Source organism: Phalaenopsis equestris, unplaced genomic scaffold (assembly GCF_001263595.1).
Source record: "Phalaenopsis equestris unplaced genomic scaffold, ASM126359v1 Scaffold000387, whole genome shotgun sequence".
Taxonomy (NCBI): domain Eukaryota; kingdom Viridiplantae; phylum Streptophyta; class Magnoliopsida; order Asparagales; family Orchidaceae; genus Phalaenopsis; species Phalaenopsis equestris.
In genome coordinates, this window is record NW_018164829.1 from 309,399 (window position 1) to 328,797 (window position 19,399).

A 19,399-nucleotide genomic window follows, 5' to 3' on the forward strand; every position below is an offset into this window, starting at 1 on the left:
AACTCTTAAGCTCTTAAGTATGAAACCTTCTTCTTTCACTTCTCGTACACAGTGTAATGTAGCTGATAAAAGATGTGAGGAGAAGTCAACTCAATTGAAATCTGTGGCAAACTGCACTGCTCTCACTAGCAACCACTCAGGAAAGCCCTCTTCTTCAGTGATAGGACTTGGATCCCATTGCAAAATTTTTTTCTCCATCAAAATCCTAAGACAAATATTCAAAAAGGGGTTCATCCCTCCTGCTTGGACATCTGATGATGGGTAACATGCTGAATTGAAAAGTTTGAATTTCTCGACGTGGCACAAAAAGGCCTCATCTCTGACATGTGAGACCTTCCTCAGTAGCCGCAACTCAGAGCCGAGTCTATAAATCTGAAAGGTCTGAATTTCTCTTATCTGGAATTATCCTGTGTCTGATATTGACTCCCCAAATTCAGGGCCTCTTTGAAAATCTAAGTTTAGTCCTGTTGATACGCCTCTCAATGCTGTAAAATGCTAGCTCGAGGCAACATAATCTCGTAAGTTGTCAGAATGCTCATTACATTAGAGTAACTACCTTCTAGAGCAACTACTGTTACCTCAGCTAAAATCTCTATCGCGAGGTCAACTGGAATCCATGGTGCATCTTCCTCGTTGGCCGAAAAATTGAGAATTCCCTCTGAAGTTTGCATCTTCTTCTAGATCATTGTTTATTTCTTCAACTTGAAGCTGGTCCTACTTTGTGCCCTCACCGTCTTCAAGGTTTACCATATCATTACCCAATTTTTCAAGAACGCCCTGCTCGGTGAAACAGATCACCCCCTGCTTGTGCAGTTAAATTCAACATGCCCAAATTCACAACACTTGCAATACTTCTTGGTTGGAACAGATTTAGAAATGCAGATTGGTTCCATCTGTTCTCCACTCTGACTCAACTTTTATTCTGACAGGATCAGCTTGGATATTCTCCTGGGTGTAATATGGCCGTAAGATCTTGAGGTTGAGCGTTTCCTGTGAGACGTGGTGATCATCCGGTAAAGTGGTCTCTCCACTTCTGAAGCTAGAGTTTGAATCTTCTGTCTATAGTAAGCTGGAAGGAACTAGAGCTAAATCTCTCCCTTCATCTTTAGATTCTCTCATTCTCCACATGCTGACTCTTCTCTCATCCTCCTCTGATCTAGATTCCAAAGTGTTGTGGTCGTTCTTATGCATCACTAGAGTCCTCCTTATGGAAGGGATTCAAATCCTCGTCTCTTGCTCCCCATTGATTCTCCAGATCCCAGTCGAGAGAAATCTCCCCCCATGTTTCATTCTTAATATATGCAAGCCTCTTTGAAGTAGGTGGATCTCTCGTTTTATCTCCTCCCGGATAGGCTCGGGCATGTATCTCCTTGGTTACATAGTTAAGCTTAAGGGTTGCAACGTGAAAGAGGGTGTAGGAGACTCGTTGAAGATGTAAGAAAACTAATTTGGGGTTGCTAATTTTGAACATCAACAAGGGAAAATTATGATTAGTTAAAATTTGGCTAGGGTTTAGGAATATGAAAGAAAAATATTGGTGGAGGTGAGGTGACTTAAGCAAGGGCAAACTAGAAAACCCTAGGATAAGACTAGAATTAAACTAGCTTTGATACTAAATGATACCCGAGTTAACCAAAATCACATTAGAAAAAATAAATTTTATTACCTAAAACAAATAAACAATTACAATCAACACACTTGAAAGGGAAAATACAATACATACGACGCATACAACTAGGAGGCTCGGAGAAGTGGCACAAGAAAAGAAATTTGTTTCCTGACTGTGGACGAGAGGTGCAGCAGTTATGGGCAAATATTATATTAGTAGGCATGGTAGGCTAATTGGAGATGTTAATTATGGAATAACATTTGAGCATGCAACGGTGCCTTAAATGAGCATGCAACGGTGCCCCAAATAAGTCTCCATCTATTGGATGGATTGCATCTGGAATCGTTTGTCATCAAAATTACCGCATTAAATAGCAGCTGAGCAGCAAAGCATTCTCCAAATAGTATACCCTTTATTTAGGATCTTATCTGTGTAAATTACTCTCTTTACTCAAAATCATGAGGTTCACTCTCTCCCTTCACCATTCCCTATTTTTCATGAGGCATTCATCGTCTCTTCTTTCACTTTATCTCCCTGGTTCTTACTCCAAAATGAGTTATTCACTTCCTAATAGGCCAAGATAATAAAATTCAAAACAATTTTGACTTCGCCTGCACCAGTCAATATCATAAACATAAAGAGCTAAACATACTCATTTGTATACTATTGAATGTCATGCATTTTAAATTTAACATGAGCACTTGCATGCACATACATATATAGATATGCGTACACCTGCATGTGTATATAAGCACTTCTTATAATATATGTTTTACTTGCATGCATGAACATGTGAAGGTACAAATATATGCAGGCATGTAAATACATTTATGCACACATGCAGGTATTTTTTTGTGCAAATTGCACGTGTAGAAATCCACATGTTTTATTAATTTACCTGAAGCGTTGTCCGTGATGTTAAGCCTATTCTCCACAAAGCATTTTGAATAGCTTCTATCCATTCAGCCTTAGGTTTAGCTCTTTTCTTTCCTAATCCAATGACACTAGATTTATCATGAAACATATTTTCTACCTTATTTGCATATATCCAAATCACCTAAGCCAATTTTCTATCACTTTATCTTCGATAAGTATTATCACTCAAACGTTTTCTCTAATATAATCAATTCTTAATTTAATAATATTAGTTTTATCAAGTATCTATCCTAAAATTCTCATTTCTTCTATATAATCAACTCCGATATTTACAACTTTTATGACCAATATTCAAATCTATACATAAACGAACTGGCGTGGTCTTATAAATTTTACCTTTACGCTTTAGTAATATCCTTTTATCACAAAAGTTTTGAAGCACTTTTCAGTGTTAACCATCCAACCTTAACTCTACAATTTATATCAGTGTAAATTTTCATTCTTCTATATAACATAAAATTATAAAATCTATCACTAATCTGAAGATTTTATTTCTATTTGTATTTTTAAAGGAAGGAATGAAGAATTATGAGGAAAGTTGTATGTTCTACCGTAATGGCCAATTAAAAAAAAAATGAATCTACGCGATGAGAAACGTCTAAGGAAATAAGAAATTAGTTCAGAGTTCAAGTTACTAAAAAGTAGCAAACTGATGACTACATATTTAAATTAATTGAAATGAGAATCAGACGAAATAATAAATGCAGTAAGACAAACTTAGAGAATAAATAGATGAAAATCATACCATTCCTGAAGCTGGTGGCATGCCATATTCTAACGCAGTTATGAAGTCTTCATCAAGAGAGACGTCATATGAATAATCATCATTCTCCCTTTTCTGGTCAGCAAATGCCGCCCGCCTTTTATTATGTTGTTCTATTTGCCCCATAAGACGAGTTTTCTATCACATTAAATAGAAACACAAAAGGTTCCTACAAGTGTCAGACTACATCTGAGAAAATATTTTTTGGAAAATACCATCCAACCGATAGAAGATGAATAACACTGTATGCAAATGAATAAATGAATTGACAAGGAAGATATGAATTATGTTCATAAAAACTGAACAGAACTGATTGGTTCGACTGGTTCGGTCATGAACCGGACCTCCAAACATTTCAATGCAGTCCCAATTTTCGCACATGACGAGACATAATCAGTCAAAAACAGTGGTTAAACCTGGGAATTATTGAACTGGTTGAGGAAAAGCATGCTTTTAATATTGATCGGTTTATGACATTTTTTTTCTTTTGATCAAAAGGCTGAAAATAACAGATTTAGTTTAGAAAACTACTACAATTTAAATACTCTAATTTCTTAACTACAAAACTCTTCTAAGTTGATGATCTCTCATAAAAATAGGAAGAATGATTGGTGAAATTCTCTTTTAAATTTGGTTATCGCTCACATTCCAATATACTGATAGTACTGCAGAAAATTTTGCAAGCATCTGTATAAATGTATAATAATATAAAGCGCATGGTTAAGAGGATAAAGAAACCACGTCTCAAAATTTTAAAGACATTTAATTATGAAGTGTCTAAATTTAAAATATTATATATTGAATTAGTAAAAATATGACTTAATTCCCATTAAAACAGTTTCATTATTTATTCTTCCGGTCCAATCTTAATTGAATCTTTCAACATCGAATCTCCTTATTATTATTATTTTTTCAGTTCGTCCATTCTGATTTTGAAATCCTTAATATGAATATGAATATGGTGACATAATCCTAGCCTCATTGAGTTAATGACAATCTAAGTATCTCGCTTAAAGTAATTTGAACGAAAAATTTATCTGACAATAAAGTATTTCTTTCGATGCATACGGTTATGTTGGATGCAACAAAGATGACGCCTATAAATGATTAAAACCTGGTTTTAAACTGAGGGGAACAACTGTTAAATAAAGAAATATGGATTATACCTGGTCAATCGGATCTGTCAGCTCAGAAAATGAATTTGCAAGTTCACGGCCATAAATGAAAAGCTCAAACCGCTCAACCAAGCCCGGACACCTACAAAAAAAAAAAATCAATATTAGTCGCCAGCAAGACAGAAATTAAACAGAGAAAAAAAAAATGAAAGCATGCCCTTTGTCTCTTGGATGAAAGTAAAAGGATCTTAATGAAAAAGCCAGGCTACAAATATACAGTGTGTAAATCAAGGTAGGAACAGACTGTCGGACGGTAGAAATTAAAACTTTTTATATTCATTTTCAATAAATAACATTTAAATTAATGAAAGAGCCACTAAAGAAAGTAATTTAAAATAAGTACAACTAAATATACCACATTACTGATTGTTTGCATCTTCTATAAACATTTCTTTTATTTATTGCTCCTCTTTTAAATCACTTAATTAAACATAAAATACAAGTTTAAAACAGAAAGCTAAACACAACTAGTAAATACTCACTCTGATGCTATAGTAACAAAATGGAAAAGAAAACAATATGCATATTACGAAAGCATTTGATAATTTTTCGATCATAATATTCCATAATATTCAGTGTTTTACTAAACCAGTGACATGTCGATATCATTTTATATTTGTACAACTATCACATGAGCACAGTTTAAAAATTAAGCAAGTTAAGGTACTTCAATATCAATATCAATTTTTATTTACGTGCACGGGGTACCTTAGCGTTCCCCCGCTAGTACTATAAATGGATAATTCCATCATAGTGAAGCATACACATACAACAATCTATACAGTTCATATCATTAAAAAATTTATATCACTCAATATGTCACATTTATTATTATAACGCAAAAAACAGTTCATAATGTAGAATTAAAGTATTCATATTGAAATGACTGATAATATCTAATAATATAGAAATCAATTTCAGAATCTAATAATATAGAAATCAATTTCAGAAACAAATATGAATAACAATTCACACAACTAGTTCAGAAGAGATAAAAATAATGTTATAATTTAAGACTATGAGTACTTACCTCAATCAGTGATGATTCTGTTATCAAACGTTCTCTTCACTAATCTCCAATGAAAACTTAATGCATAAAGAATTATTATTAATTTATTATATGCCAATATTATAATTAGCAGACAATGTCTTTATTTTACCATTGATGTTTCACATAATAATTATTATTTTATTATTATTATGCTAATTATTATCTTCATTTCATAATATAAATTTCATTATTTCTTTCAAACAATTTAAACTCAAAATATTGACGATAAAAAAGTTGTTCCTCCTAATTTAACTTTCTAGTTATTTTATGTGATTTATATCATTTCAATTAGGCTTTAAAATTTATATAAATATACATACATTTATATTATTATTATTATTATTATTATTAATTTCTTTGATATCCTTATATGCAACATTAGTTCATAGATTTAATAAACAAATAAAACTTAAAAAAAATCAAACCCTAACCTTTCTTTGCTTTCACCACCCTTTTCTCATTTCAAAAGTGAAACTTCTATACTTTGAATCTTGATTTAATTAATCCTACTATTAATAATTAATAATTTATAATATTCTAAATTCATAAATTAAAATTATTAAAATCTTTACCTTATAATTACTCGAATAACCCACGCAGCCGCTCCCTTCTTCCTCTGCTTTAATGTCTTCGGCTTAGACAATACGCTTGTCTTCCCCATTCCCAAGTTTAAGCTTGCTAGTTCCTTCGCCAGCACAAATCACAGGGAAGGATCGCTCGATTCTTTCTTCCAGCAAGTGGTGTTGTCTCCCTCCTTCTCGAGCGCACAAGATGCACACACAAGTCTTTTTCAAGCACGCAAGCTCACAAGCCTAGCTGCACGAATCGCCTTCACTGCCGCACACGAGAGCCCCTTCCTCTAAAAAATTTGGTTAGGTTTTGGCCCGACTTCTTCTTCACGGTACCTCCACTTGGTATCGACGTCTTCAGTTTGTCAAGAGCACAAACGCTTGCCCAACACACATTCAACCATCTTCGTCCTTCAAGCCTGAGTCTTCGACATTTCAATTAGAATCGAATCTCCGTCAAAATAACCACATGACTTCACCTTCTTCTCCCGCTCTTGATCTTGCCTTAGCCTCCCTTAATATGCGTCAATTTATAGAACAAATCACCCATTCATGTTTCTGACTGCTCACTTCTTCCACTCTTCAACTCCCTCAATTTCCCTTGAAACGAGGCATTACAATGAGAGTCTAGGGAATCACCTGAGTTGCTTTATAAAGCAGTGGGATTTTATTATAGCCTAAGCTGAATTCGCTTACAATAAATCCATGATTCAGATTACGGAACGCACCCCCTTCGAGGTTGTGTATGAGCGCAATCCGCTCACTCCACTAGAGTTGGTACCACTTCTTCCTACATCATAGGTTAGCGTGGATGTTGAATCAAGGTTACAGGAGATTCAAAAGCTACACGAAGAGATTGGGAGAGAGAACACCAAGCAGAACCATAAGTACCAACGCAAGCTAATAAAACAAAGAAGAATGCGACTTTTCATGAAAATATCTAGTGTGGATCAGACAAAAGAAAGAGAGATTTTTCATGGGATCATTCAGAAAACTCAGCCATAACAGATTAGCCTCTTTGGATTCTAAAAAAATTGAATGACAACGCATACAAGATTGACTTATAGGAGAATTATAACATTTATGTTACCTTCAACGTGGTAGACTTAACTTTCATACTACGAGGAAACAGAAGCTTCAAAGAATGAGTTTAAAGCTCCTCCAACCCCAAGAGACTGACGCAGGGATGTCTCCCGCATAGCGTGCGGGATGCGCCAACTGTAGGCTACCTGGACCTGTTCAGTCTTGCATGAATCGGTTCAACAGAAAAGAGGAGGGTGTCAGTCGAACCTTTCCGTGCTTGCAAATTACCGTCTAACTCAGCAGACTCCACCCTTAGCTACCATAGTAGTATTTATATGGTGTTCATGTGTGTTAAGGGAGTTTTTCTTTGTGTTTTTTGTCAGGACATTCGTCAACAACCATGTTTTCCCTTCTAGAGTTGTATCTAATAATGGGTGGTGCTCCGACTATATCTTTTCCAAGATGGTGATTATCCTCGACCTTCCTATTTCTTCTGCAACCTTCCTACTACTTCCACCGTCGTCGTACTCGTTGTAGCCACCTGGAAGCATCCACCTCATTGATTTCCTGCAGCCGCCTAACACCCAGCCTCCTCCCATCTTGTTGTTTGCTACAATCTTACCACGAGCCTTCTCCTTCCTTGTTGCAATCTCCCATCTTGTTGTTTGCTACAATCTTACCACGAGTCTTCTCCTTCCTTGTTGCAATCCAGCCGCCCAGCCGCCAGCCGCCAGCCATCTCCCCTTCCATGTTGTAACCCAATTGCAACCTTCTCGATACTTATCGCAGTCTGATCGCCAGTCATCCCCTTCCTTGTTGTAGCCACGCCACCAGCCACCTCATTACTGTATTGTTAGCTCCCCATCCCAACCATCATATTTCCCCAACCACAACCACCCTACCACAACCTTCCCATCACCCTTAACCTAAGCCCTAGATTGGCATTTGTGTTGTGTTACTTGTTATTTCTTATCTTTGTGTGTGTTTGTTGTAACCCCTATTTGATCTCAATATCAAAATTCCTTTGTTAATTAGTTAACGCCGGTATTACTCTCATTCCTTTTCGATGTCTTTCTAATCTCTAACTTCTAGCACATCCACCACATTCTTCATCTCTCGCAAAAAATCACAACTCTTCTCACGCACTCTCTAGGAGAGATGGTAAGGCACCCATGACAAATTTAAGTAAAAACATGAATATATAAGATAATCAATATTAATCATAAGAATGATATTAAATATTAAAGAGGAAATTATATCAGAAGACTCATCACAATCTGCATAAATAAGAGATTCACCAATTTTTAATTTTTACATTCCATATAATTAACACTCAAATATTAAAAAAATCAAGTTTGTATTCTACTGCAAAGCTATTACATATTTATAGTATATGTGTGGCGCAAGCCGTGACCTGTTAGTAGAGCAGCCACTGAAGGTCATAAGTCCCCTCAGGTCACGGTTCGAACCCCCTCTGGCCAGTTTGCCAGTAGTGAGGGCGGTCCTCAAATAGTTAGGCAAATAAGGGTGGCTCGGGGCTCGTATATAGCCTACGATCATTTTTTTAATATATATATATATATTGGAGAACCCCGTATGAAATTTTATTGATATCAGATAAAACTTACAAAAATTGGAGGTAGATCCTACTATAACCCAAAATACAACTCACACAACTAGAAAACCTAAAGTTCCACCTCCAACAGACCTCCAACAGATTACGACTCACTCCACCAATGACCTAATATCCAACAAAACCAAAACGAATTGTATAATGAAAAGATTTTTATCTTCTCAGGTATGGTATCCCCATGTTGTCTCCATGAACCAATCTCTAGGAGGCTTTCTCCCTACAGTTGCTTCAACAACCATTGCACCCTCTCTAGCCAACCAATGAGCAGGCTTGTTCCCTTCCCTATACACAAAACTCCACATTATGTTAAAATTAGCAATAATCTTAGTAATCTTACTTAAGCATACTGCAAGATTCCATGTTGCTACCTTCCTGCCTTTAAGATAGACCAGCAAATCGGCTGAGTCCACTTCCACTTGCAGCAAATACCAGTTAGCACAAGCAACCAATTTGACTGCTAACATCACAGCTCATAATTCAGCCTCCAATGAACAACCAACCACACATTGGGAAGCAAAAAAAAAGCAAACATTTTCCCTGAAAATCCCTAAATATCACCCCAGCACCAGCCAAATTCCACTTGTAGTTTCCATCTGTATTAGCTTTCACATAATACTGATGAGTTGTTAACCAGAAAATCAATTTAATAGTCATCTTCTCCGACAAATCACTATTCTCCTTTTTAAAAACAAAAATACCACTGAAAAAGTTGTTTTTACAAGAACAAAAATTTTCCAATTTATAGACATATGCAAGTATATTAGCCACCATCTGATGCACCGACACTCTATCCAAATGTTTGAAGGAGTTTCTGGCCATCCACAGGAACCGCATGGCAATGTAAGGAAAGTAAGCTAAGAAATGACTTTGTTTACCCTTGGTATTCCAGGATAAGCAACAGTAATCCAAATCCCCACAAGCATGTGGAATATAGATGTGAAAGTGCTCACCCAGCCTTTTCCAAATAGCTATAGCAAAGGGGACAATTAAAGTAAATGTGTAAAGCAGATTCCTCTTCCTTTCTACATAACAAGCATTGTGAAGCAAACCACAATCCTTTGAGCTTTAAATATCATCATAAGGCAATAACTGTCCTTCCAAAATAAAATTTGTCCATCTCCAATATCCCAATAGATGTATTTTTCAACCATATGTCTAACCTTCATCATAGCTTTCTAGATTTTTGAGTCAACCACTCTCCAATTCACACAAGTGGGATGATCAAACTTACAATTTCATAAATGATGCCCATTGAGACTTCCCCCTCCTTAAATTTAACCGCAACTTCATGTAATTTACTTTTGCCATGTGATGGAGCTCTCTAAATCCCAAACCCCCTACTTCCAGTGGTTTGCACACTGCTTTCCAACCAAGCCAATGTTTATGTGATTTTCCCCCGGCCAACAAAAACTTATTGAAGCATCTTTCCAATACTCGTAGAGTACTTTTTTTCAATTAAAGTACCTGCAAAGCATATGTAGGAATAGAGTTAAGCACACTTTTAGGTAAGGGGATTCTCCCCCCATATGATAGAAAGTGATTTTTCCACTCAACTCTTCTTTTTTTAATTCTCTCCATTAAATTATCCAACTGAATTTTTTTTCTTCTCCCCGTTAATAAATTCACTCACACGTACTTTAGTGGCAGCTTTGTTAAAGAGAAACGAGAGTATTGTGTGATCCAATGTGTTAAGTCTGTTTTAACATGCTTTCGAACAATAAAATGACATTTGCTTTTATTGAACACCATGCTTGACAACCTCTGAAACTTTTGTAATACAACATAAAGCTTTTTGACGGCCCCTTTCCCAGAATTAGAAAAGATAATGACATCATCTGCATAAGCTAGGTGAGACACCATAATTCTAGCTCTATTTGAAGCCTTTAGCTCTTAAAATAACAATTATGAAATCCCAGCTTATAGAATCATAGGCTTTTCTAATATCACGCTTTAAAATCATGTTACCTCCTCTGCATGTTATGTCCAGATCCTTCATTAGTTGTTGGACTAGTAAAATGTTATATGAAATTTCTCTGAACTTTATAAAAGCTGGCTGGTTTACAGAGATAAATAAAGGAAGGTGGGGTTGTAATCTATGAAAAGTTATTTTGCTAATTACTTTAGATATAACAGAGGTTAGACTGAGCCAAAATTGATCCCAATTGACCTTTCCTGATTTTTTGGAACTAAGATCATAGTGGCAACAATGAAATATAGACCCGAATCATCTCCTCTGAAATAACTTTGGATTGCTCTAATCACTTCCTTCTTGATGATATGCCAACATGCTAGATAGAAATCAGATGTAAAGCCTTCAGGCCCTGCTTATTTATTGCAGTCTATGCTTTTAAATGCACATAAAATCTCCTCCTCATCAGGAATGATACAAAGGTTAATATTGCTGATATATTCCCTCACCTCCCTAAATTGATCATATAATCGATTGTAGTATCCAACTCCTCAGAAGAGAACATACTACTGAATTAATCAACAACATTTTCCCCCAACTTTCCATGATCAGTAATCCAATCCCCATTGACATCTTTAATTCTCAAAATAGTGTTTAGGTTTCTTTTATTTTTGATACACGCATGAAATTACATTGTGTTTCTGTCAGCTTTTTAAAAGGAATCTCCCCCGCTTTCTGTTGAAGTAGTTCCTCCTCCCATTTAACAGTTTCTAATAGTTCTTTGCGAGCCTCAGTTAGTTCCTTCCCCATTAGACCCCCTCCCTCATCTAGTGTTTCTAGCAGCTTTACCGTTGCCTCTGCCTAAACTACCTTTTTGTGCACATCCCCAAACACATCCCAATTCCAACTTCATAACGTATTTGCCACTTTTTTATGTAGCTACCAAAGTGCATACCAGTAATTGCCCACACCATTACATTGCCAATTATCTTTGACCACCCTTAGGAAGTCATGATGTTTTGACCAAAACATTTGAATACTTGAAATGGTATCCAGTAGATTTTAGGAAATGAGCCACAGTGAATAGAATTGGATTATGATCAGAGCCAGAGCTACTAAAATACTGCACCCTTGATACATTGCAGGACTTCATCCAAGCTTGGTTTGCAAAACATCTGTCAAGCCTTTACAATACATTTCCTCTCTTCCATGTGAATTTAGAGTCATAATATCCCAATATCAAACAAGCCTGCCTCCTCCACAGATTCACTAAATTTATGCATAAGAGAATAGCCCACCATTTTCCCACCCAATTTCTCAGAGTTGTTCATAACCATAATGAAATCACCCCCTATTATCCAGCTATCCTTCAACAAAGTTTGTTCCATAACTCATATATAGTTGTAGAGAGGGTGTTAGCATAAGCAAAAGTGACCCAACCACAGTAGTTCTCCTTTTCAAAATACACATGAATGAATTGAGGATCATCAGTAATAACCTTCATAGTAATATCCTTTTTCCAAAAGCAACAAATTTTATTGTAAATATTCCCAACAAAATTATACCTGCTAAGTCTCCTCAGCAACTTATTTTTAGATGAGTAAGTCATAGTTTCCAAATCAACAAAACAATCTACTTTATGCATCCTGCTCAGATATTTGAGCCTCTCAAAGGAAAAGGGATCCGCTATTCCTCCGATGTTCCATATTAGAAAATTAAACATTATGCAGCATTTTACCCCTCCTAGATGCTCTAGTTAGGGTATTCAAATGCTTTCCATCAGAAAAGTATCAATTCTCCTCATTGATATTACCTTCCTTTAAAAGCGTTGGCTCATTTTTACCTCTATTCTTCTTCTTGTACGTCTGAAATCTCCACTCATCATCCAACACATTTTCCATACCCTCCACGCCTTCATATCCCTGGACAGAGTGACAAGCACCATCAGTCTCCAAGACAAGATCTAGACCCACATCAGCACCCTTACGCCCAATACCCATCCCAGCCTCCTCAAGCCCCTTGTCAGCCACAACAACATTAACCTCCTCATGTCTTCCTCCACCAGAGCCTCCCACTCCCTCATCAGCACCAACCTCCACCCCATTATTTTCCCCCAAATGCTCTTTCAGCCCAATCTCCTTATCTTTTATCACATTTCCTCCATTGCGAATCAAATCAATTTTTAGTTCAGGGAGCAAAATATAGCAGCTGTCACAAGAGTGCCCAAACATACAACAGTTAGAACAATATAATAGATGCTGCTCAATGACGACTTTTTGCTAATAACCATTTTGTGCATATCCTATCCATACCTCCTCTGCCGCAATTTGTGTTATGTCCCTCTCCACTAGAATCCGTGTTGCTGATGGTCTAGTTAGGTTGAACGTTGGTGCAACCATTTTTAATGGTCTTCCATATATAGCAGCGATAGAGAATAGGATTTCATGATTGAAAAAAATGTAATTTTAATCCCGGGAATCGTATCCACACTGGAACTATCAGAGGTTCTGTCTGGGGGTCGAATCCACGGACCACTTAAGTAGTTTCATAGTTTTGGTGTCAATCCTCATAATTTTCCTCGCAAACAATCGTGCATAATCTTCTTCACTTGATAATTGAATGAGTACGTGCCTTCCAACCTATAAACCTATCTTCCAACTACCCACCAACTTCAAACCTTCAAACTCCCTTCGGATAACCTCCAACTTTGGATGCCCGTAAAGAAACTTCCCTACCAAAGCCAAGTGACAAAAATAAGCGAAGTTGATATTATTGTTCTCTAAAAGGAAAATAGCTGGTTTGCCACCCTTCTTCCCAGCCTTTCTTACAAATGATAGATCACCACCGCCGGAAACGGAGTCATGGAACACCTGTGGGAATCAAGAGTACTAGAAACCCCAATCTTACTCGCTCCACCCGCAATTACCTCGACAAAGGACCCCTCCATGAAGCTCAAAAGTTCAAGCCACCATCAGAAACACTACTAAAGACGCCATGAGTCGCAAATCCTAGCAGAGCCTCCAACCGCCTCACAACCAAACCCTTGCCGAAGGAAACTGCGACGTTCTGCTTGCGTGTAGAGGGAGGAAGCGTCGTTGTCGCGACTTGTTGGGGAGGAGCCAACGGGGTCGCACACCTCGCCTCCTCCGGACGCTATCGGGATCCTTCCCGTACGCACTAGACTCGTCAAAGGAAATTACGATATTCTGCTCGAGTGAAGAGGGAGGAAGCATCGTTGTTATAAAATTGCCCATGCCCCTGTGGGCCCCCCTAACAATACTGTTTCAGCGACTGATGTGATGTTGGATGGCTCTGCTGGGCAACCTACACTTTCAAACCTATTGAAAATAGTACTGAAGGATCCTTACCTACAAATGATAGTGTTCGGACTGATAATCCAGAGAAACTTGCAGCTCCCCATCTTCAAGAAGTATCTGGTGTAGAGGCGACCACTCATACTTCACATATACTAGAACCAATTGTGGGTACAATTGTTGGCAATCTTTCTACTACAACTCCACCTCCTCATCCGAATGAGCAACAATCTTCGGATGAGGAATGACAGGTTTAGGTTTACACTTCCAGACTTCCAGAAGAAAGAAGAAGAATGGAGATCTACTTGAGCTAAGGAATCTAATAGATGATACTTGCTTACTTCGGGTAACGGTACACACCTCACCAATTTGTTAGCTGGTTCTTTTCCGAGAACTAGAGGCAGAGGTAGAACTAAATTAGGTCGTCCCGATTGATCTTATATGTACCATCTCTTTTTTGGGTTTTTTGTGTGTTGTACCTAGGGCTGTAAACAAGCCGAGCTTGAGCGAGCTCAAGCTAGGCTCGTGTTCGCCTCGTTCGAGGCTCGTGTTCGCCTCGTTCGAAATTGTTCGTGTTCAAAATTAGCTCATGTTCGAAACCGGCTCTTGAACAGTGTGTTCGTGTTCGGCTCGATTTAAATATTCGTGTTTGTGTTTGGCTCGTGTTCGGCTCGAAATTAGCTCGTTAAAATTAAACTGGAAAAAATAAATGTAAAGTGTGGGATTCGAACCTGGACCAATAGAATGCAAAAGAAGGTGCATAACCACCTTACCAAACGAGCGGTTACATTTTAAACTTAGATATAAATATATATAATATATTATTATATAAATAATTATATATTTTTTTTTAATTTGAGCTAAAAAGAGTCAAACACGAGCGAACAAATAGTTGTTCGTGTTCGAGTCGTTTATAATTCGAGCTTTAAAAACTTGTTCGTGTTCGACTTGTTCGACTTGTTCGTGTTCGACTTGTTTACTTAACGAACGAGCCGAACATGAGTTGTTCACGAACAACGAGCTTTTTTGACAGCCCTAGTTGTACCGTGTGGGTTGGGTGCCTATTTGGGCCCACTCACACAACCTATCTGTACCGTTTCCTCTTTAATATAATTGCCCTTGGACTTTTTAACTATATATATATAGATTGTAAGAGACGGCCACCTCATTGATCCATACTCTAAATTTTATGCTTTGGTTGGTTGATTGTATGACACTTCAAATTGATCGTAAATAAAATATGATTGGATATTGAACCTTAAATCATCATTCATACTTTATTTTCCTGCATTAAAATTCAAATGGAAGGTGAAGAGGAAGAAGACATCCATGCATGCTACCATACTTGCACAAATTGACCAAACCAAGCTGGAAAAAATATGGAGCCATATTATTACTTTAATGATGCTTAAAATTAAGTCACCTTCAATAAAAATAACACCTTTCCACTATTGATGATGACTATACTATTTCATACATAGATGATGGTAGTCATGATGTAGTTTTTATCATGTATATATCTTAATGATGATGATAATCAACTTCTTACATTAACAATGGCAACATAAAACATTCCAATTTAAGAAATTTCCATAAAGAAATATTTTTATTTATTGCCATAAATTACCCTAATTGTTCAAATCATTATCCTTTTTTTTAAAAAACTCTGTTCTCAAAATTTAATATGCTTATAGTAGATTAATATGGTATGCTCGCATGATACCAAAAATAAAAGTGAAACAAAAAATATATAACTATGGAAAGGAAAATAGGAATGTAAAAAAAATTAGAACCAAAGTAAAATAATTAGATTACTTAACCCAAAAAAATAAAGTTATTCCAAAAAATTTTACAAGAGAGGTTGCCAATAATAAAATACTAGTTAACCACCAAATCTGAGACTCATATGATTAAATGGAAAGAAACACATGAAATTTTGGGTGAGGATAAGAGCAACTCTTAAACATATCACAAAAACGACAAACTAATTATTCAAGTAATATTCAAAGATGCTGACACACCAAAAAGAAAATTAATACAGGATGGCTGCCTATCCCTTGACTCCTTATAGATTTAATGGCAAAGAACTTTATAAATTTGTGAGAGGAAAAAGAAAAAAGAAAGGAATTTGGAAGCACAAATAATTGCATAATAACATATTACAATAAGAGGAGTATCACCAAATGTTTCCTGAAATGCAATTGATGTTTAGGCTTTAAACATTAATACCAAATGATGTAAATATGAAAGGTTGGCTATTCAATGCAACGTACAGGTGATAAGCATAGAAGAAAAAATTATAGATACAATTGATAAAAATATTATGATAGATTACAAAGACATTTTTTATGTAAGACTCACCAAAGGCTTCATGAAAGGGCGAACAACTAAGATTTACCTTCTACATAACATACAAAAAATGCACCAGCATAAATAAACCATGTTTTCTAATGCAAAACTATTACATATCTATAGCATCTCTATTACACTTCAATAAACTACACAATAATAAAAAAACATTTTGATGAGGGCTGGCTACCTTATTGATTCATGGACACTTAACTTTATTCCTTGATGAGTTGATTGTTTGATTACATGATTCTCTCCACGAATTGCACCAAAATAAAATATGATTGGATCTTGGACTTCAAATCACCATTCATACTATTCTTTCTTGCATTGGAACCTTCATGAAAGGTGGAGAATGAGGGGATGGAATCCATGCATGTTATCATGCTTGCATATATTACCAAGCCCGTTTAGAAAGAGTGCGAGACAAAATAGATTTAGTGATGCTTAACTCTATGCCTAGTCAATTAAAAATAACACTTTAGATGATGGTGATTATGACTGAATTTTCATCATGTCTTCATTTTAATGATGAAAATCAGCTTCTTACATGGTAATGATGATGATGGCAACATAAAACATTCAAATTTAGGATAATTTTTGTAAATGAATAATTTCTATTTTTGCATGAAATTATTTCTACTTGTTCTATACCACTTGCTCTCAGCCTCCATGAAGCATGCTCTCAGACACCACCAAGTGAAACTACCAACTCACTTCACAGTTCCTCACCAGCCGAAGTCATGGAGACATCACAAAAGGTTATACACATACTATCATAGTGATTATTAAATGGGCGATGACAACTAAATTTAAGAAGCAACCTCTACAGTAGATTTATGTAAAAGCAGAAATTATGTCAGGCCATCCAACGCTTTCTTCAATACATTTATACATAGTAGAATAAATAATCTAAATGCTACTGTCTTGTGCTTTGGTGGGTAAAATATGCAGAAGTTATACTCCTCTAAACAATTTAAGAGATCTTCTAGCATACAAGAACTACTACAACTGAATCTTACACTAAAAAAATTGTTCATGTGATACTGGAGTTAACCCAATATACAATAAAACACGGAATATTATTACTGAAATGCAACGGTCACACTAAAGACTCCTTCAAGACGGAAAATAAAAAACAAACAAACACAACAACAAGATTCTTCTGCAACGGCGAGGTGAGATGACTCATGGACAGCAGGTAGAGGACTGGAATGTGTGGTGATTATGACAGGAAGAGAGATGAGGGGTTTTGGAAGTTGTAGAAAGGGTATAGGGGTGGAGGGGTACAGGCTGTTGGAGGGAGTTACAAGAGAGGGCCAGGTAGTGCGGCAGATCAGGTAGAAGAGCTGGGATCAGCCCACAGACCAGGTAGTGTGGCAGATCAGGTGAAGGGATGGGAACATCACGCAGGTGATAGAAGGGCAGGGTTGGTAGCGGTAGTACTTGGGAGGCTTGGAGGGAGTTACGGGATGGAAATTAGGAAAGGGGCTACAGACAGATCATTGGACTACGACTGGAAAGAATTTTGGGTGAGCGGTAAGGATACAACAACATCAGAACATCAGAAAGGACAAGAGTGTAAGTAAGCTAATTGCAAGTAGGTGAGCGGAAGAAGCGAGGGAATACGTGGGGATAATCACCACCTCGGAGCAGGATACAGCCGGAGTACCACCCGTTCTCAAATACAGCCCTGAAAGTGAAAAGGGTGGGTGTCGACGGTTGTCCAAACAGAAATCTAAAAGCCAAAAACTAAAACTAAAATAGCAAAACAATATATAAATAGAAGATTGATAGGAAGGAAACAAAAACATGATGGGGGAATAATTCCTGCCAAATGAAAATAGGGAGAGGGGGCCAGCCCAGCCTCCTACCGGACCGAGAGCCTTCTTCCTACTGAACTAGTTCGCCTGTTTAAATGGTTGGGTCGGTTCACCCCGCATCAGTCTCTCAGGGGTGGTTGACTTTCGACCACATTCGTCGAAGTTCTTTGTATCCTAGTAGTAGTCAATTAGTCATGTTGTAAGCTCTCGATAAATCAATTCTGAAGGCGGCGTTGCTCCAAAAAACATCTTGATAGAATAGGTATTCATCCTCTTTTGACACAATCTGAATAGGAGGTACACAATGACGTAGGTTCTCCTGAGCTAAATTATAAGCAAAAGAATATATAATATGTTTCTCCCATTCCCCGTACTGGGCTGAATGTGTCTGATAAACAAGATTATCAGTGGGATCAACTCTGGAATGATATCTCTAGCAGGTTGGGCCACCCTGACATGTAACCACTCATGAGAGGCTTTTTTTCTTCTCGAGAAGGAACTGGATCCCACGGTAGAATATTTTTTATCCAAATCCATCCTGCCCGATCCTCTGTCGGGAGGCATACCATTGAACTGAATTTAATCCCCAAATGGCTCACAACTGTCTTGCAGTAACTCAACATCTTCTCATCTCTGACAAATTGGACTTCCTTTCATCGGGACAACTGAGGAGATAAGCTATACATTTGAAATGACTGAAATCCTTTAATATGAAATTGACCTTTGTCTCCTACCACATAAAATTATTTTTTTTCTCTACAAACCAATCCAATGATCAAAATTTTGATTTGTAAGTTGCATGATGTTCATTACCACAAATGAGAAGCGTGCAAACCAGTTGATGATAATCATATACTTTTTTTATATAATTTTTTTTTTTTGTTTTAGAATTTCATGCATGAAAAATAGTTCTACATAAAAAATTTTAAACAGAGCATTATTTTTAAAAAAGGACCGCGCGGCTATGTCAAGATCATCAAACCTTTCAAATAGACCCATCCATGCCCAAATCAAACTTCATTTAGGATCTGCTAAGCCTACAATAATTTGGATAATAAAGTTCATGGCTCTTTGGACAAGTAAAGTTAGTCCTGTTATTGTTCCTCTCAACACTAACCAAAAGGTAACTTGAGGCGCCACAATCTTATACTCTGCATGAACGCCTATTACCCCAAGGTTACTGCCTTCTAAAACAACCATTGTTATCTCAGTCGGAATCTCCCTCCTAAGGTCGACTGGAATCGA

General features: G+C 36.9%; 1 protein-coding gene across 1 annotated transcript in view; it reads right to left on the minus strand.

Moving 5' to 3' along the window:
• Nucleotides 1-19,399, minus strand: part of LOC110026616 (lysine--tRNA ligase, chloroplastic/mitochondrial) — a 105,401-nt gene that overhangs the window by 14,696 nt on the left and 71,306 nt on the right. The window contains exons 12-13 of the mRNA XM_020727619.1: nt 4,475-4,565; nt 3,291-3,446 (exon numbers count right to left, since the gene is read on the minus strand). Of these exons, the coding sequence (XP_020583278.1) occupies nt 3,291-3,446; nt 4,475-4,565 (247 nt within the window). The remainder of the gene's footprint in view (nt 1-3,290; nt 3,447-4,474; nt 4,566-19,399) is intronic.